Source organism: Ovis canadensis, chromosome 8 (genome assembly GCF_042477335.2).
Source record: "Ovis canadensis isolate MfBH-ARS-UI-01 breed Bighorn chromosome 8, ARS-UI_OviCan_v2, whole genome shotgun sequence".
NCBI lineage: Eukaryota > Metazoa > Chordata > Mammalia > Artiodactyla > Bovidae > Ovis > Ovis canadensis.
Genome location: NC_091252.1, coordinates 21,958,579 through 21,982,216, shown reverse-complemented (window position 1 = coordinate 21,982,216; position 23,638 = coordinate 21,958,579). Strand labels below are relative to the sequence as shown.

Sequence of the window (23,638 nt, the reverse complement as noted above, 5' to 3'; positions counted from 1 at the left end):
GAATTAAGAAAGTACAATCAGTTCCAAAAGACAACGTACAGGCTCAAATGAAACGGAGGATACAGCCAAGAGTTTGATGTTTAAAACCACACACGTCCCACAAATTAAACCATTTCTTTAGTTTTTAGATTTGTATACCGATTAATCTTTTTTTCTTGTTTCTGCGTTTCTCTGGTGTCTCAGACGGTAAAGAATCCCCCTACAATGCGGGACACCTGGGTCGGATCCTTGGGTTTGGAAGATTCCCTGGAAGAATTCGCAACCCACTCCAGTATTTTTGCCTGGAGAATTTCAGGGACAGAGGAGCCTGGTGGGCCACAGTCCATTGGGTCGCAAAGAATCGGACACGACTGAGCGACATTCACACATATGAGCCAGTCTAGGAAAAAAGGGCCCAAAAGGAAAGTAATTCTTTTTTGCCGATTAAATTAATCGCTCAATGGTTCAAGATAGGAATAAACTGGACTTTTTTTGAACGGGAACGCGCAGTGTTGCTACAGACTCTTCAACCTCAAATTCAGCTAGGTGCCCAAGAGGTTCTCCTGGGTACGGAGGCTGGGTTTCTGAGCAGCACCACCTGCTGGCCCTACACGCGTCTTACTTCCTCGACCCCAATCTCTCTCTCTGGTGGACTTGCAGTCTTTCAGAATTCTTCGGCACCTAATTACAAGCACAGCAAAATATAAAGCAGTTAGAAAGACCCAAGCCGCGAAACTGCACGTCCCCAGAGATCCGAGAAGACGAGCCGCGCGGGCTTCACGGATGGGGCGCGGGGAAATAAGGCCGGGGCGGGCCGGCGCGAGCTCCCGTGGCGCGGCGCTGCTTCCGCCTCTCGCGGCCCCGCCCCCGCGACGCGACCGGCGGTCACGTGACGGGCGCGCGCGCGCGCGCGGGCGCGCGCGTTCCCGGCCGCTGCAGGCTCGGAGGCCGAAGAGAAAAGACGGCGAGGCGGCTTCGGCTGTGGCCACAGAGGTGGGAGTCGGGGCGAAGCCCACTCGAGGGGCACGGTGAAAGTCAAGCCACTCGTGGTTCCTACTCGGGGAGAGGAGTGATGGCCCGCGGCGTCACCTCCGACCGCGGCACCTCCCGGGTCGGCCCTGCTCTCCGGGCCTGAGAGGGGCGGCGGCGGGGTCAGGGGCTGGGACGCGGGTGGACGCCCTTGGGCCGGCGCGGCCGCGGCAGTGGAGCCTAGCCGGCGTGGCACAGCTCAGCCCTTTCCGCCGCCCCTAGCTTGGTTGCTGTCAGAGGCAGGAGGATTGTGACGGACGCCGCGTTGCCTGTGGCCGCCGCAGCCGCTGCCCTGGGCGAGAGCCCGGGGCTGGTCACGGTCGGGGTGCGAGAGGCGGAGCAGCGGCCATTACTGCGCAGCCTCTTCCGCCGGGGTCCTCGTCGCTGCCCTCGGTGGCAGCCGGGTCTGTTTCCTGTCCGCTCAGCGCGGGTGTCAGGCCTCTACTCGGGGACTCTATGGGCCTCAAGATGTAGGGGCGGCGATGGTTGGAGGGGTAATCCCCCCGCCCCCCGCATCCCGTGCGGAGGCGTCCACTCGGGCCTTGGGTCCGGACGTACAGTTCCTGCATTTTGTTTTTCCGGAGTGTCTTTGGCATCTTTCTCTGCCCTCTCTCTCTCCTCCTCCTGCTCAGTTCCTGGGTCTTGCTTAATCCGACGAGCAGTCCAGTCCCTCGTCTTGTCCGGGTTAAAGCCCAGCACTGTTGTTAAAGCATCAGAACCACTGAGAGGTGTCTCAGTACCCGCTGAGCCTCCAAAACCTCAGTACGTCTTAAAAGACGGGGCCGTTGCTTTGTTCTGGTTGCTGGGTGCGGAGTTCTCTCCCTACCACCCCTCCACCTCCCCCCGCATCCCGTCTGAAAGGGTAAATGGATGTTCCATTGTGGCCGCTATTTTTTGTTTCCTGTGGGCACCTAGAGAAAGGCAGAAAAATTGTTCTTACACACACTTCTGGCAACTAGATCTTTTTCTCGATATCAGATTTAGTACGGCTTTCTTTCTGTTCCCTAAGTGCCATTTTACTGAGCACTTATTTCTCAAGTTTCTAAAGAAGGTACATTTTGTTTAATAGTGAAACTGGAATTGAGAGAAGAAAGCTAAGAAATGGTAGAAAAACGCATTGTCTTTGTGATTGATATTTTCAGGTGCCCCTCCAATGTGTGTACTTTTATTTTTTTTTTGATTAAGTTTACTTTTTTTCCTTCACTTAACATATTTTATTGAAGTATAGTTGACTTAACGTTGTTTCAGGTGCACAGCAAGGTGATTTGAGTTATACATACATTATTTTTGAAGTTATTTCCCATTATAGGTTATTGCAAGATACTGACTGTAGTTTCCTGTGCTATACAGGAAGTTTTTGTCTCTTGTTGCCTATTTATTTTTTTAAATTAGAAATCCGCATTCTATTCATAGTGAGTTAAGCAAGTGGAATCAAAATGCCCTAAATTTTTTAGTCAAAAATTCACAAGTTTTCTAAAATGTGCATATTGTATATATGTATACAAAAGCTTTTCTACTATGCTTGATTTGAGAACATCAAAAAGAAAAGATGGAGAAATTGGAAAATATAAATGAAATGGGAGCTGCTGCTGCTACTGAATATGAAATAGAAAAAGTGAAACAGACTAGATAAAAGTAAAAGATCATCATATAGTCCAGTTGTTTTTAAACATTATTGCTCATTAGAAACATCTGGAGCTCTGGAGAAAAGCGATACCTGGGCATTTATGTTTTTCAAAAAATTTCAAGATAATTCGGGTATGCATCTGGATATTAAAAAGTGATACAGGTTCTTCTGTTAAATCATAGTTTTGGTGATACTGAGTTCTATTATTTTTCTGTTGATCAATCATAAATAATATTAAGTGAATAATAGTTACATAATCATGATAATGAAAGATGTTATCAGTTTTCACAGTCAATAGCAAGATAAAAGATAATTACAATTGTAGGCCATAATGGGAACATGATTAACTTAACTATAAAATAAGTATATACAATTTGGGTGGTCAAGCAGAGTGATGTGGTAAGTGGAAGTACTTACAATATGTGTACTTTTAATATAGGGTTTGAAAATATGATATGTCATTGAAAGCAGTATACATGTCCAGAAATTGGAAGGCTTAAGGCTATTTTGTTTTTTAATAAGTGAGTCTATATTCATACTTTTAAAAGACGTGACATATAGGACACTGGAAGAAAATCACCTGCTCAAGTAACAGGATTTATGATGTTGGCTTTGCTGTTTTTGTGACCAGCAAATATTGTTTGTGTTGAGTGTCTGGGAGTCTGTGGAGTGCGCTAACAAAACATGAAAATATGTCCAGTAAATCTAATTTTAAAGAGCAAACCCGAAGAGTGAAAACCCACTCTAAAAATAGATTTTGGATGTTTATTTTGCTTGTACATCTTAAATTGGAGCGTTAAGCTCAGTCTTTGATTTAGAATTTTGTTTCAAATGGGCCAGTGTAAATTGTGGGCAAAATGAAAATAATTCTGCAAATATTTACCTGGTAGTAAACATTTGTAGAATTTTGTTATTTACTCATTGTTAAAAACCTGATAGAATTACAGTCATCAGGAATACTGTTGTTCCAAATAGCTGGTCATTAGACGAGAGGAAGAAAAGTTTTTTGTTTTTTTTTTTTTAAAGGAAACATGTATTAACTGGTAAAGTATTTTGCTTTTGAATTGTCAGAAGGATAGGGCAGGTTTTTTTCTTCTTTGGACATGATCTAAAATGATTTCTCCATAGAAGAAGAAGAAAAAAGTATTGAGTCTTTTCACAATACTGATCTGCTTAGAGAACATGCTTCTGTATTATAAATTTGCTAGCATGAAACACCTGACTGCCAGCTGGAGAGTTGCTTCTCTGTCAGTGTTAGCAAAGGCTGGTACTGAACCTTTTCCATTCTCTTGCCTGGTTTTTTATTGTGCCCAAGGAATCTGATTTTGTGCGACCGGCTGGATTAGAAACAGTCTTTCCATGGTATGGAAACCATCTTATTTACATTCTGCTACAACCACCTGTGCTTATTTATGCAGTGTTGAGTGTTCAGGGCTTACTACCTTTTGGGTTAATTAAAACAGAACCTGTTGTTAAATGCCTACTAATTTAAGCATTTAGAATTATGGAAGTGTAGAATAGGGTGAAATAACTAAGATATGGGAGTTGTGACTTGACCAAGGTCAAACAGATAATTAGCAGCAGAACCTTTCTTCTTTACAAAATGGTTTCAGACTATGCAACTTCTGTTTGATGTGATTAAAAGACATTTTTCATTCACTTTCACATTTAATGTTAAAATGCAAAGCCCACATATTTGGGTGAGAAGTGTAAAGGTTTAAAGCTTGGATATAAAGATTGTGAAGCCCAGAGATTGTCATGCAGTAACTTTTTTTTTTTTTAATGGGAAATATTAAATGCAGTGGTGGAAATAATTCTTTAACACAGAGTAGTGTAAAATATTGGACCCCATTTGGTAGAAGTGAGTTTTGACTGAAGACTTTTGTTTCCTAGTATGACTTGTGCTTTTGGTAAGCTGTTTTAACAGGAGATGAGAAGGAAAGCTAAAAATGGAAAAACGTTAGGGCATTTAGTTACATCTTTCAATTTGGGACTCTCTCTTAAGAAGTATTAAGATACATCTGCTAAATTACACCCACTCTCTCTGTTTCTTTTACTGGTCCTTAATTTTTCTTCTTCTTCTTCTTTTTTGACTGTATAACAAAAGTTGTAAGATGTGTAGTATTTTTCTTTTCTGTCACTGATCTCTTTTATGTAGAACATTTCCAGTTTTGTATATTTTGAATAAAGAGTAATAACTTTTATTAAACATTGGCTGTTAATAATTGGAAAAATATGGGCAATCTTCACATCTTTATAATTTGATATTTTAACTGTCACATGCTTTTCTTTGATTTTTTAAAAAAGATAATCATTTATTTGAATCTTTTATCTAAAAAAAGAACTTGGTCCATGACTGATTTGAAAAGTAGAATCGTAATTAATCCTAAATATTTTCAGAGACAGTAACAGTGGGTGCAAATAATAGGCGCAGGAATTTGTTGAGTGGTCACAAAATTACAAATAATACAATATTCGTTTTCAGTTAAACTTGATTGGTTGAATGGGTAAATGATAATCTCTAAACTTTTATATATTTTAAAAAATAGTCTGCCACTTTTTCCCTTTAGAATTGTTAAGGTGCAGAAATAACTGATTTAGTTTCAAATCTTTTCTCTTTTTATATTACCTTCCTAATGGTTTGTTTCTGTATAAATTTGCACCTTGAGAAGGAAACTTAAGCCGTTAACTAGTTGATAGATGCATGTCAGAATATAATGGTAAATTTTTACTGAATAACTCATAAATTGTATTTAGTTTGGTGATAATTTACAAATCATTCATTGCAGAATGAATTATGTATGTTTGAGTTATTTATGTTTGCCAAATTATTTGTGGTCTGCAGTTAGAATTACACTATTCTTTTATCTTTGGTTAAAAGTAAGACTCCCCCTCCCTCCCTTAAAAAAATTCTTTGATTTCAAATGTATAAATCTTCTGAGGGTCACTCGACTGTTGTGAGTATTACACATGACTATTCTGAATATCACAAGTCATACCATATGTTGTGCCCAATTGGCATTACAGTTCTCAGAGGCTAGAGTTGATGGATCTAATTGGTAGAATTGGGATACCTAAACCAGTCAGTTTTGATCACAGTAGAATATACAATTTTTTTTAATCTATGCAAGCAAAGGTGTGAGTAAAGTAACATGGAGTTCATTTTCTTTATTCAACAATTGTTGGACTAAATTGCAGGTTCTTTTTTTTTTTTTAAGGCTGTTGGTATGCAAGACATTCTAAACCTGCATCTCGAGCATGCTAGCCACTTGCCACATGGAGCTATTGAGCAAGCTGTGTGGCCGGTCTGAACTGAGTTGTTCTGTAAAGTAAAACATGCATCAGATTTCAAGGAGTGTACACACACGTACACAAACACAAGTATAAAATACCACATTAATAATTTATCTAAGTACATGTGGAAATGGCAATGGTTTGAATATATTGGGTTAAATGAAATATACTCTCTAAATTTGCTTGTTTCTTATTATTGTCTTAATAGAAAATGTGAAATTACCTATGTGGCTTGCATGGTATTTTTATTCAATAATGATATTCTTTGAGATAGAGTACATTGAGGAAAATATTTTTTTAAGGATATACTTGAGTTTGAATCTCATCTCCCAGTATTGATAGCTTTGTGAATTGGTGCTAAATCCTTGTGGGCTTGGGTTTCCTCATTTATAAAATTTCTCACAGAGTCATTTTGAGGATTCAGTGATATAATGTGTCTACTTAGTGACCTTCAATATGCATATGAAATACCTGGAGATCTGATTCTCTTGGCAGAGAGTGGGGCTTTGGATATTTGTTTGTAAAGAACTTTCAGGTAATACTGATACTGCTGGTTGAGGACCACAGTTGTCATATCTGGAAGTCTAGATTACTATGTAGGTTTTAGTTCATTTTCCTCCCCTCAGCTATTACCCATTTACAGCTAGCTTTGAAATTTTAGCCACGGGAGATAGTGATTGAAAAGGTCCCTGTAGCTGACAAGATTTACTAAAATCTGTTTTATTCTTGGATTTCTGTCTGCATTCTGGAGAATTCACTGCAGTGAAGAATAGCTAGGTAAATTATATACTTGTCAAAAGATATAAAGATGGCATCAGTTTTATATTTGTAAATGTGTTAACTCCCTCTGTTGGATTTTAAGTTGTTTAAAGAAAGGATTGAAAGTTGTATAACTTTATAGCTTTTGTGGCTGGGTGCCTGTTCACAATTAGAATGTAAATGTTGTGTTAGGTGACTTAAATGAATTTAGTTTTTCATTCATCCAAGGAATACCGACTCAAGACAACAACAACTGATTGGCAGTTGACTAGCCACTTAGAGATATAAATAATCCTTATCTCAGGGGTCTCATGGTTTACTGGAAGAGTCAGGAGCAAACAGATAATTGCAATGCGTATGGTAAATTCAGTAACAGAAGAATTACAAAATATAGGGGAAGGAACAGCTTTTCCAGAGGCAATCAGAGAAAGGTAGTAGCATTCATAAACCTTAAAAGAAAGACTATACAGGTAGGAGGAAATACAGAATTACAAAGGGAAATTTGGAGAACTGAGTAATTTGGTATAACTAGAGTATTAATCTATGAGAGTGGTTGTGGGAGAGAGTTATTTAGGTTTCAAGTCTTTAAGGCTGTTGAATATTGTCTGAGGAGCTTTACTTTATTATATAGGCTGGAGAGCCCATATAGGGCTTTACGCATGGAGGGTTCATTTTTCTTTTTAAGTGTATCACATTCAGAGACTTAATTTAAGGGGTGATACTGAAGCAAAATAATCAGATCGAGCAGTAGTCCAGTGATGGTAAAAGTCCGAACTAGGGCACTAGCAATGGCAAGAGAATGGAGGATAGAGTCCCAAGGTGTTAGGGTTAAAAGTTGACAATTTGATGTAATGTGTTGAAAGGGGAGTGAGAAAATAATTTTGTATTTCTCCATTGGCATTCATTGGTTAAAGCACAGAAGCCAAGATGTCACGTTGTAAGATACATGCAGAGATGGGGGTGTGTAGAGTATGTGTAGATGAGAGACAGAGATGTGAGAGAGCCAAGCATTCTCTCAAGAAGTTAAAATCGTTGGACTCCAGATTGGGCAGAAAAGGAAATGGAATCAGGTATTGGAGAAAGGAGAGGAGGTGGGCAAGAGACTGGAGAGGCACTTGGAATTAAAGAGTGGGTGTGAGAATGAATAAGTGAGCTGGAAGAACCAGAGCTTGTGGTCTGAGAGCGAGTTTAAGATTTTAGAGAGGCAGCAGTTTTAGGTGGCATCTAGTTCCAAACGTGGCCATTATATTTTGTTGGGGCAGAGGGTGAAGTTTGTTGAATTTAGGAATTGAAAAATAAGGACAGTGTTTCTCAAATTGTATTTGATGCACTACCTGTATCAGCATCACTTGAGGTGAGATTCCTGGGCTGAAACCCATGTCTACTGGCCTACAGTATCTTGAGTTAGAGTCTGAGGATGTGTGTCTCTGGGGAAGTTCGAGAACCTCTGAATTAGGTGTTGAATGGTTTATTCTCAAGGATATTTAATAAATTCATAGTCAGGTGTCAGGAATTATAATGAATTGGATGACCAGTAGTGAGTAGATAGATAGTATTTTAAGAGTTAAGAGAATAGCTTTAGGGGATTACAGCCAATGGTTCGAGACTTCGAAGAATAAGTGGGGTTTTGTTTGTTTGTGCTTAAGAGTAATGATGTTAGAATAGTAGAATGTTTCCTATTGTCCTGTGTGCAAAAGTGGGCGGTTTCTAATATTTTGAGTAGACTGTAGAAGGGAAGTGAATGATGGAGTCCTCTTTGGTGCCACTAAAATTGTAGGCACTTAGTAAAGTGAAAGGGTTGTGGAGGGAAGTCAGGACAGTGGAGTCCTTGTCATGGAAAGACTAGGTTCTAAAGTCAGAGTAAAATAAAAAGTCAAGTTGTTTATAAACACTTTTAGTCAGTTACTTCTGGAAGGTCTTCAGTTTTGAGGTAGATTACATATTGTTTGGTCTGTTCTGTTAAACATTTGGTGAGATATGCTGACTTACCTTAAAAGGGCATATATCTAAAAAATCTTAAACACTAAAATTCCAGGTTTTTTAGGGAGATAGATTCCCTCACTATAAGAGGTGCATGTAACTGAAAGAGTAGTTGTCTCTTCTGTCTTGTTTCTGGAAAGCCTGTCTCTGTCCTCATCATGTACGTTCTTTGCAGTAAATGAGCCTCCTGTAGTGGGCCTGAAGTGGATGGAGGTAACACTAACTGTGAAGAGAGAGGACTAATGACTGAGATGATGTTTTGCTTGGTGCCTCAAGATGTCTGCTGTCCAGGAACCATCTTATTGGTTTGCAAACTGGGACATTCATATAGGTACCAGGAGGTCCTAGTTAATGTGATGACCTTGCCTTCCCGTACGTTACCTCCTGTAGGAAGCCAGAGGCTGTGAAAGACATATTGCATCCATATAGAACTCGTTTCACTTTTTAAAAAAATGCTTTTTTCTTGTAAAATACCAGTTGGGCATAGAGATGGGTTTATTTCTGCACTCTCTCTTTTGTTGGTGTATTTGTCTATTTTTATGCCAAAACCACGCTTACATTACTGTAGCTTTGTAGTAAGTTTTGAAATCTATAAGTGTGAATTCACCATCTTTGTTCCTTTTCAAAATTGTGTTGGCTATTTGGGGCCCCTTTCAATTCCATATGAATTGGAGGATGAGTTTCTTCATTTCTGAAAAAAGAAAAAAGGAAAAAACTATTGGGATTTTGATAAGAATTCTGTTGAATCTGTAGATCACCTTGGATAGTTCTGTCATCTTCATAGTCTGCCAGTCTGTGAACACCAGTTGTGTTTCCCTTTTTTTGCTCTTAATCTCTTTAAGCAGTGCTTTGTAGTTTTTCAGTGTGTAAGTCTTTCACCTCCTTGGTTAAGGTATTTCATTCCTTTAGATGCTGTTATAAGTGGGAATGCTTTTTTGATTTCCGGTTTGAATTGGTGACATAGAAACAGAACTGACTTTTTGTGCATTGAACTTATAAAGTGCACCTATGCTAAATTTGTTTTAGCTTTAGCAGCTTTCTTCGGGATTCTTTGGAATTTTCTGTATAGAGAACAGAGAAAATTTTACTATCTCTGCAAATAGATCTGGTTTTACTTTTTCTTCACCAATTTGTATGCCTTTCTTATCTTTTTCTGATCTGATTGCTCTGGCTAAAACTTCCAGTAAAGTGTTGAATAGCAGTGGGGAAAGCTGGCATCCTTGTCTTGAAATTTTTCCACTTTTGAGATAAAATTTGCCACTGAATTTTTTAAATGAAAGAATCATACATAATTGACTAATTTTGTTGAGAAGTTGATGTTGAAATTTTTCTTTTGCAGCACAGGATGATCCAGCAATGGAGGAGAAAATTCTGCAAACTGGCTGATTACTCATGAAGAGATTTTATTTTTGTGGCAGGCATCTGTGGGGTCTGTAATAGAAATGTAAGTATGGCATCATGGTTTTTACAAAGCTGCAACAAGTTAAATGACTGGTATAAAATGTAATAAATCAAGTATCAGTTTTAATCAAACAAAATGAATGTTTTATATTGATTTTTAGATCTTTAATTGAATTGACAAGTTTATTCACATTTAATTACTATTAATATAGGCATCCAAAAAAAAAACTCTTCATAGGGAGTAATCCCTATAAAAGTGAAACTGAAGACAGAGAAATTTGCACATAGAAGGCTAAAAAACTGGAAAGATCTCCAGGTCTTCTAGGTTCTACTTATTCTTTACATAGTAATTTATTTAAATAAACAAAGTTAATTTATTTTTTTAAAGTACATTATTGCATTTTAATTCTTATTGGAGTCCCCAGTTTTACTAGTTCTATTTTCCTATCAGTTTCTTTTTGTGAAATATACTTCAAAATGTTAACACTACCTCTCTCTTGGCCATATTGAACTTTAGTCTGTTATTGATGAAACTTTTTTACACAATGAACATCATATTTCCATCTTCCAAGTTAACAGTTTTGGTGATTACAGTAGTTAAAATACTTGACCAAAGAGTAACCCTTATAGGTACTATTTCACATGTTCTCCCGTTTGACATGTAACTATTATTATCTACTTTTCCAGTATGATGCTTTGATTATATACTCCCATTAAAAGTATTACCATATCATTTTTAGTGTTGAGAATTTTAATAAAAGACAAATGAAACCAGTAAGCATTTTTCTTTAAAATTGGGGCAAATATAGTTTTAATTTAATCCTGTTTACATGTTACCTGTCTGTCTATATACTTCTGTATATTTTTTAATCCTGTAGGTCAGATAGTTTAACCATCAGACTATCCTGCCATCAAGGAATTAGACTGTAAGTCTAGTAAGACACACTGTATAATTAATACAGTGGAAGAAATACTATATTGAGGCTCCAGTAAAACACTTTCAGAAATGAGAGAATTTATTCCATCTGAAGAGTTCAGAGTGAACAGGGGAACTTTTGGTTCGGTCTTAAAAAATGAATAGAATTTTAACAATCAGAAAATTAGGAATTATTTTTCAAGCCAAGGGAATGGGGAAGGGCACAGCTGCCTAAATATCCAGGCATCTTAGGGGAGTGAGGGAGCAATTCTATGTGTGAAGGTCAATGGGAAATAGAGACTTCACAGTTAGTAAAGGGGTTGTGTGTGTTTATTTGTACCTACTTGTTGCCTGGTGCTTACTGGATATTTTACTTGGATTATTGAACTCAATCACAAGATTGTAGTAGCCTTATTTACTGATGAAGAAACAGAATTAGATAAAACTCATTTTCCCTGGGTCATTGTTTACCAAATTTCTCAGAATTATCTGCTAGGGCACTTACTGAAAACAGATTTTTAGACTCTTAATGCAGATGAGTCTAAATTTCCAAGAGATAGCACATCAGCTAATTCTTATCTTTGGAGAAGTTTGGTAAACACTGTTCTAGGTCAACATAGTAAGAATAAATGATGAATTTTTAACTAAGTCTTGTTTTACTCTGAAGTCTATGTCAGTGTATTGAAAGTTAATGCTTAGCAATTTTGATGACATTATGTAGGCAGTAGAAAACTACTGAAGACAGAGTGGAGGAAGGACTAATTAGACATAATTAAACTGAGGAAAGATGAGAGGAAGAAAAGACTGAGGTCAGGAAGGCCACTTGAGAGGTCAGTATTTTGTATAAGAGTGTGCCCAGGAGGCCAAAATTAAGGACACAGGCTTTAGTAACAAAGGGCACATTCTATAAAGGTTTTGTTGCAGAAAAGCAAAGTGGCCAAGGAGTAGGGGAGCACTGAGGATAACTCCTAAGTTTTATCCAAGATAGAGACCAAAAGAAGAGGATGTGGGTTTAAGGCAGTAGATAATTTTGGTTTTAGTCATGTTTGATTTCAGGTGACTGGAGAGTATTGAGGTAGACCTTTTGAATACAGAATTGGAAATATAGCTCTTAGGAATCTGGAGCAGTTCCAGGTATTACATTTTGAGGATATGAGATTTACATTCATACATATAAATTTGGAATATCCTGTAGATTGTCTAGGCATAAAATGTAATATTGAAAATTTGGTCACTCAGAGCCTCTCTGAGGAATACTGTTATTTCAGGGAAACTAAAGAAGGTGGTGGGGAGAGGGGGAAACGATAACTGGGAGAGAGTACCGTCATGGAAATGAATAATATAAATTTTTAGATAGAGCCTGGTTAATATCATTTAGTGCAATGGAATCAAATAGATAAGACTGAAAGAGATCATTAGACTTAGCATGTTAGTTGATTTTGAAATTTAGGAATAGAATATTAATAGAAATCTTGGAGGAAATGGGATGTTTTAGCTTGGAAAGCTACCAGTACTCCATCCTGAGCCAAGAGTATTAAGATAGAATGAAGATAAAGATAAATTTTGAGGAGTCACTCATACCTAATTTCTTAATATGAGGGTTCAGGATATCTCTTAACTAAGAGGTTGGGTAAGTTTTATAACAGTCTTTGGGACAATAAGGAAAGAAAGGTGCCTTGGCTAAGTAGAAAGTAATTGATACCAGGCACAATGGGTTCTGGGAACTCAAAATAGCTAATCAGTGTGTGGTGTTCACATATTTTGCACCATATATTTCACAACAATTGTGGAAATTTTCATAAGTTGAGTAACTTTTGTAACTTTGCTCCTTGCTTGATCCTTTTTTTTTCTTTTTTTAAATGTCTCCCCTTGTGGCTTTTGAGGGGGTAGTCTCACTTTATTCCCCATTTTTCTCTTCCATTCTTCTTGTTCACTGCCTCACTTACAAATGTTGGAGTAATCCAAGGTTCTGTGATTAGCCCTTTTGTGTGCTGTCTATGCAGATTTAATTTGGGCATTCATCCATTTTCATGTCTCAGTAATCATGTATGTGTTGGTGGCTCAAGACACTTCTTTCTGCTTAGATTTCTTGAGCATACCTGTCCAGTTAACTCAACTGTCATCTGCCTGTCTTCATTTGAAGACTTTATAAATGTCTCAAAGTTACAATGTCAGAACTCAGCTCAGATTCTGAATCTTGATCATCCATCAGTAGCTAAGTGCTTTCATTTCTATTTCCTTAGTATTTCTTATGTTCTACTGTTAGAACCTTACATCTGTCCCTTCCTTCCCATTATCTTTTACCTGGATTATTATAAATTCTAGTTTCCTTTTGGCCTCATGCTGCCAAGTCTTCCTCCAAACTTTTGTCCAACTGGTCTTGATAAACTAGTAATCTGACTTGTCACTTCCTAACATAACCTTTCAGTGAATTCCTGTTGACTCCTTAGGAGTTAGTATAAAGACCAACTTCATAGAGATCCTTGAACGCCTTAAATTCTATGTGAGATTTCACTACATTTTTAATAAGGCTGTGGACCAGAAGTGTTTACAAACCATTTGCATTTAAAATGTTTTAACTTTATTAAGATTCCATAATATAGAAGGTCTCTGTTGTACTTCTTTGCACAGTACTTTTCATCTATTCAAATGTATCTATCCCCTCCTTGCTAGTTACCATTTCTTCTTTGTACTCCCTGGTGTCTGTTACACTTATCAAAAAATCATTAGGTAATGCAGTGTTCTTTAACTTTGATGGCAGACTTTATTATGCATTTCCCTTCCTAGTGTCATGGGCATGGTAGATGCTCAAACACGTTCTCTGTTCAAAATTGAAAAGGAATAAGGAGAAATACGTGAGAACTCTTGCAGCAGGTAATGTCATGTCATTATTCTATCAGTCTGAAATTTCTTGTAACTTCCTGAAGCCTTATCTTTCCTAAAATTACTGATGGTGGTTCTTCTATTTGGATAGACATGGTTGTTTTAGAAACAATATGTAGCAATTCAGAGTAAAGACTCTGAAGTCAGATCATCTGGGTTATGGAACCTAGATTTGAGGCTGGCTCAATCACTTAATGAACTATGACTTTGGGTATATCATCTGAGCTTTTGGTACCTCAGTTTCCTCATCTGTAGAAAGGAAAATAACAGACCCAGTTCATAGAGTGATAGGAGGATTAAAATATTTCACAAAATATCTGCCACATATTATGCAATCAGTGATTGTTAGCTGTTAAATAGTTTACTATAATAAAATATGCATCAATAGACATCCAACAGAAATTAAACGACTTCCCTTGTAGCTCAGTTGGTAAAGAATCTGCCTGCAATGCAGGAGACCGGGTTCAGTTCCTGGGTCAGGAAGATCTCCTGGAGAAGGAAATGGCAACCCACTCCAGTATTCTTGCCTGGAGAATCCCATGGACAGAGGAGCCTGGCAGGCTACAGTCCATGGGGTTGCAAGAGTCGGACGCAACTTAGCAACTAAACCATCACCACCACCAATTAGAAGACACTGTATGATAGGAAAAGTTAAGAATTTTGTCTTAAGGACTTAGGAATGGTCATTGTTAAAATTTTAATGTGAAATTTTTAACTTGTATTAAAGTTCAAACTCTATATTCCAACAGAAGTAAAGATTTGAGGAATTAAAAAAAAAAGTTTTGGGAAGGAAGGTGACATTCTTTTTGATAGGTCTCCACGAAAGATCTTGTAGTACTTTATTCTTTGTTCTCTTTCATGTTTTTAATTGGGTTCTGAGCCCATACTTTAAAAAAATCGGTTTTTCAGTATTTGTAGTTTTTAATGGTGGCAGAAAGTTCCTCAATACTATGGAAGCTAAAGATCTTTCTCATTTATAGTAATTTTACCTTTCCTTTGATGAGATGTCTTTAAGATTAGACAAAATCTGAATACTTACAGATTTCCACTGAATCTGCCTATATCTCTCTGTATTTGATCTTGTTGCACAGAAGTCTTAACTAGCATTAATAGACATTTTTTGTCTTCCAGAAATATTTTACATCATTTAGAAGAATGGAATTTATGCATATAAGTAATAATAGCACATTAAGGGTTCAGTTGGTTAAAAAAAAAAGCCTTGGAAAGTGAGTGATACATTTATGTTCTTTAGTAGAGTTGGACTAACTTCATTCCAAATTTCTTCATATTAATTTAGTAACCAGGAAATAAATTCCCTTTTAAAAAATGATCTCTAAAGTTTCCTAAGACATTCATTACTTAGGGAATATTTCTCTTTAATTAGCACTCTCTTTATCAAATTCTTGCCCTACAAAAGGGGAAAAAAAAAAAAAGCATTTCTTACTTATATATTCGTATAATCCTCTGCACAAATTTAGCCTCCAGCCTATTTGAAGATCATCGAAGGCTTCCCAGGTGGCTCTAGTGGTAAAGAACCTGCCCGCCAGTGCACGTGAAGTAAGAGATGCAGGTTGGATCCCTGGGTCAGGAAGATCCCCTGGAGGCGGGCGTGGCAACCCACTCCAGTATGCTTGCCTGGAGAACCCCATGGACAGAGGAGGCTCGCAGGCTGCAGTCCATGCGGTCACAGAATTGGACACGACTGAAGCAACAGCACACATGCACGGGGTGGGTCTTATAGGTGGGCAGGCTAGTGGTTTGTGTTGCTTTGTCTTTATCTTGTTTTCTATCTTAATGGTATCTTGCCTACTGCATGTACTTAATACAGAATTATGTAAAAAGTACTTAAAGTTTTTCCTCCCCATGTCTCACTTGGGATACACTAGGAGTATACTTGGTGAGCTACACAGAATCAGCATTTGGTATTTGCTATGGCAAATTGATAGTTGAAAGTTGTTGTTTAGTCCCTAAGTTATATCTGACTCTTTGTGACCCCATGGACCGCAGCATGCCAGGCTTTGCTGTCCTCTACTTGCTCCCAGAGTTTGTTCAAATTCGTGTCCATTGAGTTGGTGATGCTATCTAACCATCTCATCCTCTGCTCCCTTCTCCTTTTGGCTTCATCTTTCCCAGCAACATTCCTTTCAAAGAGTATTCAGTGTTGATTTCCTTTAAGATTGACAGATTTGATCTCCTTGCTGTCCAAGGGACTCTCAAGTCTTCCCCAGCACCACAGTTTGAAAGCTTCAATTCTTTAGTGCTCAGCCGCCTTCATGGTCCAACGCTCATATCCGTACATGACTACTGGAAAAACCACAGCTTTAACTATACAGACTTTGTTAACAAAATGATGTCTCTGTTGTTTAATACACTGCCTGGGTTTGTTATAGCTTTCCTTCCAAGCAAGCGTTTTTTAATTTCATGGCTGCAGTCACCGTCCACAGTGATTTTTGGAGTCCCAAGAAAATAAAATCTGTCACTGTTTCCATTGTTTCCCCTTTTATTTGCCACGAAGTGATGGGACTGGATGCCATGATATGCTTTTTTGAATGTAGATTTTCAAGCCAGCTTTTTTACTGTCTTCTTTCACCCTCATCGAGAGGCTCTTCACTTTCTGCCTTTAGATCGGTATCATCTCCATATCTGAGGTTATTGATCTTTCTCTTGGCAATCTTGATTCCATCTTGTGATTTGTCCAGCCCGGCATTTCACATGATGTACTCTGCATAGAGTTAAATAAGCAAGGTGACAACATACAGCTTTGATGTAATCCTTTCCCAATTTTGAACCATTGAACCGGTCTGTTGTTCCATGTCCAGTTCTAACCTGCATACAGGTTTCCCAGGAGGCAGGTAAGATGGTCTGGAATTCCCATCTCTTTTATGAATTTCCACAATTCGTTGTGATCCACACAGCCAAAGGCTTTAGCATAGTCTATGAAGCAGAAGTAGATTTTTTTCTGGAATTCCCTTGCTTTCTCCATGATCTAGCACATATTGACACTTTGATCTCTGGTTCCTCTGCCTCTTTGAAACCCAGCTGGTACATCTGGAAGTTCTCGGTTCACTTACTATTGAAGTCTAGCTTGAAGGATTATGAGCAAAATTTTCCTCGCATACGAAATGAACAGAATTGTATGGCAGTTTGAACAGTCTTTGGCATTTCCCTTCTTTGAGATTGTAATGAAAACTGACCTTTTCCAGTCCTGTGGCCACTGCTGAGTATTCCAAATTTGCTGACATACTGATTGAAGCACTTTTAACAGCAGCAGCATTAGGATTTGAAATAGCTCAGCTGGAATTCCATCACCTCCACTAGCTTTGTTCGTAGTGATGCTTCCTGCGTATGACCCATTTGACTTCACACTCCAGGTTGTCCGTTCATTAAGACTTTTTTGTCTATTTCTGTGTATCCTTGCCACCTCTTTTTGATCTGTTCTCTGAGGTCCTTAGTGTTTCTGCCCTTCATGCTTGTCCTTGCATGAAATGTTCCCTTAATATCTTCAACATTTTTGAAGAGCTCTTGATAGTTGGCCTTACAAATAGCTGTGAAAAGAAGAGAAGCCAGGAAAAAAAAGGAGAAAAGGAAAGATATAACAATTTGAATGCAGAGTTCCAAAGAATAGCAAGGAGAGATAAAGCCTTCCTCAGTGATCAATGCATAGAAATAGAGGAAAACAATAGAATGGGAAAGACTAGAGATCTCTGCAAGAAAGTTAGAGATACCAAGGAAACATTTCATGCAAAGATGGGCTCGATAAACGACAGAAATGGTATGGACCTAAGAGAAACAGAAGATATTAAGAAGAGGTGGCAAGAATACACAGAAGAACTGTACAAAAAAGATCTTCACGACCCAGATAATCACAAAGGTGTGATCACTCACACTCACCTAGAGCCGGACATCCTGGAATGTGAAGTCAGGTGGGCCTTAGGAAGCATCACTACGAACAAAGCCAGTGGAGGCGATGGAATTCCAGTTGAGCTATTTCAAATCCTGAAAGATGATGCTGTGAAAGTGCTGCACTCAATATGCCAGCACATTTGGAAGACTCAGCACTGGCCACAGGACTGGAAAAGGTCAGTTTTTATTCCAATCCCAAAGAAAGGCAATGCCAAAGAATGCTTAAACTGCCACACAGTTGTACTCATCTCACATGCTAGTAAAGTAATGCTCAAAATTCTCCAGCCCAGGCTTTAGCAGTATGTAAACTGTGAACTTCCAGATGTTCAAGCTGGTTTTAGAAAAGGCAGAGGAACCAGAGATCAAATTGCCAACATCCGCTGGATCATGGAAAAAGCAAGAGAGTTCCAGAAAAACATCTATTTCTGCTTTATTGACTATGCCAAAGCCTTTGACTGTGTGGATCACAATAAACTGTGGAAATTCTGAAAGAGAAAGGAATACCAGACCACCTGACCTGCCTCTTGAGAAACCTATATGCAGGTCAGGAAGCAACAGTTAGAACTGGACATGGAACAACAGACTGGTTCCAAATAGGAAAAGGAGTACATCAAGGCTGTATACTGTCACCCTGCTTATTTAACTTCTATGCAGAGTACATCATGAGAAACGCTGGGCTGGAGGAAGCACAGGCTGAAATTAAGATTGCAGGGAGAAATTTCAATAACCTCAGATATGCAGATGACACCACCCTTATGGCAGAAAGTGAAGAGGAACTAAAAAGCCTCTTGATGAAAGTGACAGAAGAGAGTGAAAAAGTTGGCTTAAAGCTCAACATTCAGAAAACGAAGATCATGGCATCCAGTCCCATCACTTCATGGCAAATAGATGGGCAAACAGTGGAAACAGTGGCTGACTTTATTTTTCTGGGCTCCAAAATCACTGCAGATGGTGACTGCAGCCATGAAACTAAAAGATGCTTGCTCCTTGGAAGCACAGTTATGACCAGCCTAGCTGCTGCTACTGCTAAGTCGCCTCAGTCATGTCCGACTCTGTGCGACCCCATAGATGGCAGCCCACCAGGCTCCCCTGTTGCTGGGATTCTCCAGGTGCGAACACTGGAGTGGGTTGCCGTTTCCTTCTCCAGTGCATGAAAGTGAAAAGTGAAAGTGAAGTCGCTCAGTCGTGTCCAACTCTTGGCGACCCCATGAACTGCAGCCTACCAGGCTCCTCCGCCCAAGGGATTTTCCAGGCTAGAGTACTGGAGTGGGTTGCCATTGCCTTCTCTGGACCAACCTAGAGAGCATACTAAAAAGCAGAAGCATTACTTTGCCAACAAAGGTCCGTCTAGTCAGGGCTATGTGAGAGTTGGACTATAAAGAAAGCTGAGTGCTGAAGAATTGATGCCTTTGAACTGTGGTGTTGGAGAAGACACTCGAGAGTCCCTTGGACTGGAAGGAGATCAACCCAGTCCATCCTAAAGGAGATCAGTCCTGGGTGTTCATTGGAGGGACTGATGTTGAAGCTTAAACTCCAATACTTTGGCCACCTGATGTGGAGAGCTGACTCATTTGAAAAGACCCTGATGCTGGGAGGGATTGGGGGCAGAAGGAGAAGGGGACGACAGAGGATGAGATGGCTGGATGGCATCACTGACTCGATGGACGTGAGTCTGAGTGAACTCTGGGAGTTGGTGATGGACAGGGAGGCCTGGCGTGCTGCGATTCATGGGGTTGCAGAGTAGGACACGACTGAGCAACTGAACTGAGCTGAACTGATTGTTGAAAGTTCTTTAGGTGAAATAATGAAGCTTTAACTATCTTCTACCTGTTTTCTGATGATGTTTATCCAGTTTTATCTCATTCTAATGAGGGAACCAGAATACCTGCCCCAAAAGAATTGTTTTGCCTTTTCTAGTATGTTACTTTGACTGTTCATGTCTTCCCCTGGAATGGCTATCATTTTTTTTTTAATTTGTTAATTATATGTTTACATTTATTTATGCATTCAAGAGTAAGACTCTTGCATTGGTCAGGATGGAGAGTAATGCTTTTAGGTTGAAAACTTTCTTTTTCATAGATAAGGTAACTGCATCTAATGGAAAATTGATATTTGGGGTTAATTTTACTTACAATACAACAGGGTCTGAGACTGTGTATCTTTTAAAAGTATGGCATTCATATAAGTTGCACTGTTAGATACTTTATTTACATTTTAGTAGACTTCTATTTTTCTTTTTAAAATTTTTAAATTTATTGGCCTTTCTTTTGTCCAGAAGGCACCTAGATCATGTAGGTGTATATGAGATGTTGCTATTGTTTCTCCAAAGTAGTGATGAGCAGTAGCTCATTTAAACATTTTGTTAACTCAGTTAAATTATTACTTGCTCATGAAGGACTTCCTTATTTTTAATTGGGCCTTAAATGTGGAAATTAAAAGATTTTTCAGAATTTCATTGACAGTGAATTTTTTTTAATTGAAAGGAACAAAAGAATATATTTTCACCCTTTCTCTAGCTAGTTTTAGTTTTTTTTTAGTAGAATGTTTCAAGTTACTCTATGATTTAAATGTAGCAATAGGACCTGATGAATGAAACCTAGTCAGTCAGTGCCTTAAAACTGTTTTCAGAGTTGTTTTCTGAGAACAATATATATATAGCTTTTGCCAATAAACAGAAAAGAGAAGAGCTAATTTCAGTTTAGCAAGTATTTATTATGTAGTGTGTATTAGATATCTTAGAAAAGGGAATTGAGTCAAAACATGTGAGATGAAGCTGGCATGGGAGCAGGGCATATAGATCCTGGACTGTTAATTAACAAGACGTAAGGCTGGACCCATTAAAAGGCATATGCAGTAATTTAATAAAGTGTTTACTTGATGACTTGGGAAGGGCAGAGATGGACTGTAGTTGGATTTAGAGGATATTGAGGAGGTAAAGTGTAGGACTTGCTGAAGTTTTGAATGGGGAGGGGTTAGGAGAAGGACAGCTTCAGTGATGGATTTCTGGCTTGAAAAGCAAATGAATAGAGGTGTCTCCAGAGGGGCATTTAGGGAGTAAGTAAGGAGGAAACAGATCAGAAATTCAGTTTTTGTCCCTTTCAGACAGCCAAGAAGAGAGCTAAAGTAGGCAGTTAAAAGGTAGTTCTAGGGCTAAAACGAAAGGCCTGGGCTGGTGATTATCATTTTAGGAGTCGGTAACAACTGAAGCCCTGAATGTAGATGGGATCGTCTTGAAAGAGGACAGCAAGAGGAACGCACGTGTGGTTAGAGAGAGCCAGCGACAGCAAAAAGGCCGTTAAAAGAAAGGCGTCTCACAGAGGGGGAATGAGCTGACTGGTGCAACCAATGTTTTTAAGGTCATACAGCAGAGAAAGGGAGTTTCTAGGATTTCAGCTCTAGTCGTTTCACATGGTCTACTTGTCAAGTACCGGAAGTACATTAATGCATGGAGGTATTGCAGTTAAGGCTACAAATTGGTTACCTTCTGTGACTGTAATCTGAATTATTTTTAATCATTTTCTTTTTCTCTACTTTCCAGACTGATTTTAAAAGTCTAGATGGATTGTACATTTTAAAATCTTAGCATTTAGTTCTATCCTGTGAATAGAAATGGTATATTTATTTCAAATCTATACTTTGGTTGTACTTTTTTATTTGTGCCTCATTTCCCCCCCCCATCCCACAAATAAGAATAAATTCAAATCAAAAATAATTTTCTACATAAGTTTTTTCTCTACTTTCAGTTTTGTGTCCCCAGTGTCTAGGACATGACTTGCATATAATTGGTGCTTAATAAGTGTTTTCTGAATGTTGAATTAAGATTTTAGAAGAGTTAAAACAAGATTTTAATATTATATGTTTTTTCTCTCATTTTCTCAGGATGGCTGGCTGTGGAGAAATTGATCACTCTATAAACATGCTTCCTACAAACAGGAAAGCAAATGAGTCCTGTTCTAATACTGCACCTTCTCTAACTGTCCCTGAATGTGCCATTTGTCTGCAAACATGTGTTCACCCAGTCAGTCTGCCTTGTAAGCATGTTTTCTGCTACCTGTGTGTGAAGGGAGCTTCATGGCTTGGAAAGCGATGTGCCCTTTGTCGACAAGAAATTCCCGAAGATTTCCTTGATAAGCCAACGTTGTTGTCCCCAGAAGAACTCAAGGCAGCCAGCAGAGGAAACGGTGAATATGCTTGGTATTACGAGGGAAGGAACGGGTGGTGGCAGTATGACGAGCGCACTAGCAGAGAGCTGGAAGATGCTTTTTCCAGAGGCAAGAAGAGCACGGAGATGCTGATTGCCGGGTTTCTGTATGTTGCCGATCTTGAAAATATGGTACAGTATAGGAGAAACGAACATGGACGTCGCAGGAAGATCAAGCGGGATATAATAGATATACCAAAGAAAGGAGTAGCCGGACTCAGGCTGGACTGTGATGCTAATACCGTAAACCTAGCGAGAGAGAGCTCTGCTGACGGAGCGGACAGTGTACCGGCTCAGAGTGGAGCTCCTGTTCAGTCGTCGTCTGTTAGGCCCCTGACGTCAGTAGATGGTCAGCTAACAAGCCCCGCCACGCCATCCCCTGATGCAAGCGCTTCTCTGGAAGACTCTTTTGCACATTTACAACTTGGTGGAGACAGCATAGCGGAAAGGAGTCATAGAGGGGAAGGAGAAGAAGAGCATGAATCACCATCTTCAGGCAGGGTGCCAGCACCAGACACTTCGATTGAAGAAACTGAATCCGATGCCAGTAGTGACAGTGAGGATGTATCTGCGCTTGTTGCACAACACTCCTTGACCCAACAGAGACTTTTGGTTCCTAATCCAAATCAGACAGTATCTGATCGATCAGTGGCAGCAGGTGGAACAGTGAGTGTCAGATCTCGAAGGCCTGATGGACAGTGCACAGTAACAGAAGTTTAAATAAAAGTTTTCAGATCCATGCTCAAGATGAAAATGGTTATCTGTAAATTTCTGCCCACGTAACATTATACTCATCCCTAGTAGTGCATTTTGGGAGTTGGGGTGGGAAGGGGTATGGGAAGGATAGCCCTGTAATTAAAATGTCTAACACATCTCTGTTGAGAAATTTATTTAATATAAAGAACTTGGGTGTTAATAGTTGAGAGCTGTTTAGTAATAATGCAGTTTTCTTGAGGTCTGTTTATTTTATAGTTTTTTAAAATACCTTCAGTTCTTTCGGCCAGCGTGTGTGTATTATCTGTGCATTAATGGTCCTCATCTGACTACTGCATTGGTTCATGTTTTTCTGCATGGATTGACATAAAACCATTACTAAAATTTGGCACCTATGAGATATCTGGTATCAGTACGAACAGAAAGCTTAAATAATGTGAGAACAAATGTGAATTTGGGGTTTTAAAATAGAAGAATAACAACTACTTAATAGTAAAGTTACTGAAATGGAAATGTAAAGAAAACAGCTTATAACTTATGTTTCAGAATCTTGTCTGTAACACACTTCATGGCGTTCTCATAGGCTTTGCTGTCTAGTCCTTGTAGTTAGAAGTTTCTCTTGATCCATTTTTTTTGATTAAAGACTTTATAATTTAATAAATACTAGAATTTATCAAAATTAATCTGTCTCTTGTTTGAATCTGGAAGGAAATGGAAACATTTTGTGGCCAAAGATCACTAAAATGGTGGTGGTTTAAATTGGTATGTATTCAGCTTACATGGTCACTTGCTCAGAAAAGTTTTGATTTCTTCATAGAGAAGATTTAAAACAGTCTCCAGGGAATTTTCATGGAATAAATATGTGTGGAAATAAACCTAAAGCCTGTCTTAAATAACTTGATAGAAGAGGCTATATATATACTGGGTCTTCCTTGCCAGTCTTCATTAATGG

The 23,638-nt window shown here is 38.8% G+C and overlaps 2 protein-coding genes across 4 annotated transcripts in view; one reads left to right on the top strand and one right to left on the bottom strand.

Moving 5' to 3' along the window:
- ECHDC1 (ethylmalonyl-CoA decarboxylase 1) overlaps window positions 1–23,638 on the bottom strand; it is a 94,115-nt gene that overhangs the window by 13,729 nt on the left and 56,748 nt on the right. The window contains exon 6 of one of the 2 annotated variants that reach the window (XM_069599019.1): window positions 9,146–9,359. The exons of the other annotated variant lie outside the window; for it this stretch is intronic. Within the exon in view, the coding sequence (XP_069455120.1) occupies window positions 9,272–9,359 (88 nt within the window). The 3' untranslated portion in view covers window positions 9,146–9,271. Of the gene's footprint in view, window positions 1–9,145; window positions 9,360–23,638 lie in introns of those variants that run through there. 2 annotated transcript variants of the gene reach the window in all.
- RNF146 (ring finger protein 146) lies at window positions 725–23,369 on the top strand. 2 transcript variants are annotated; one of them, XM_069599021.1, is made up of 3 exons: window positions 725–972; window positions 10,008–10,112; window positions 21,651–23,369. In XM_069599021.1, coding segments are annotated over exons 2-3 (1,044 nt in total). In that variant the 5' UTR covers window positions 725–972; window positions 10,008–10,110; the 3' UTR covers window positions 22,693–23,369. The 2 variants fall into 2 exon arrangements, with proteins under 2 accessions (XP_069455122.1, XP_069455123.1); XM_069599022.1 differs by having other exon boundaries at window positions 849–972; window positions 10,013–10,112.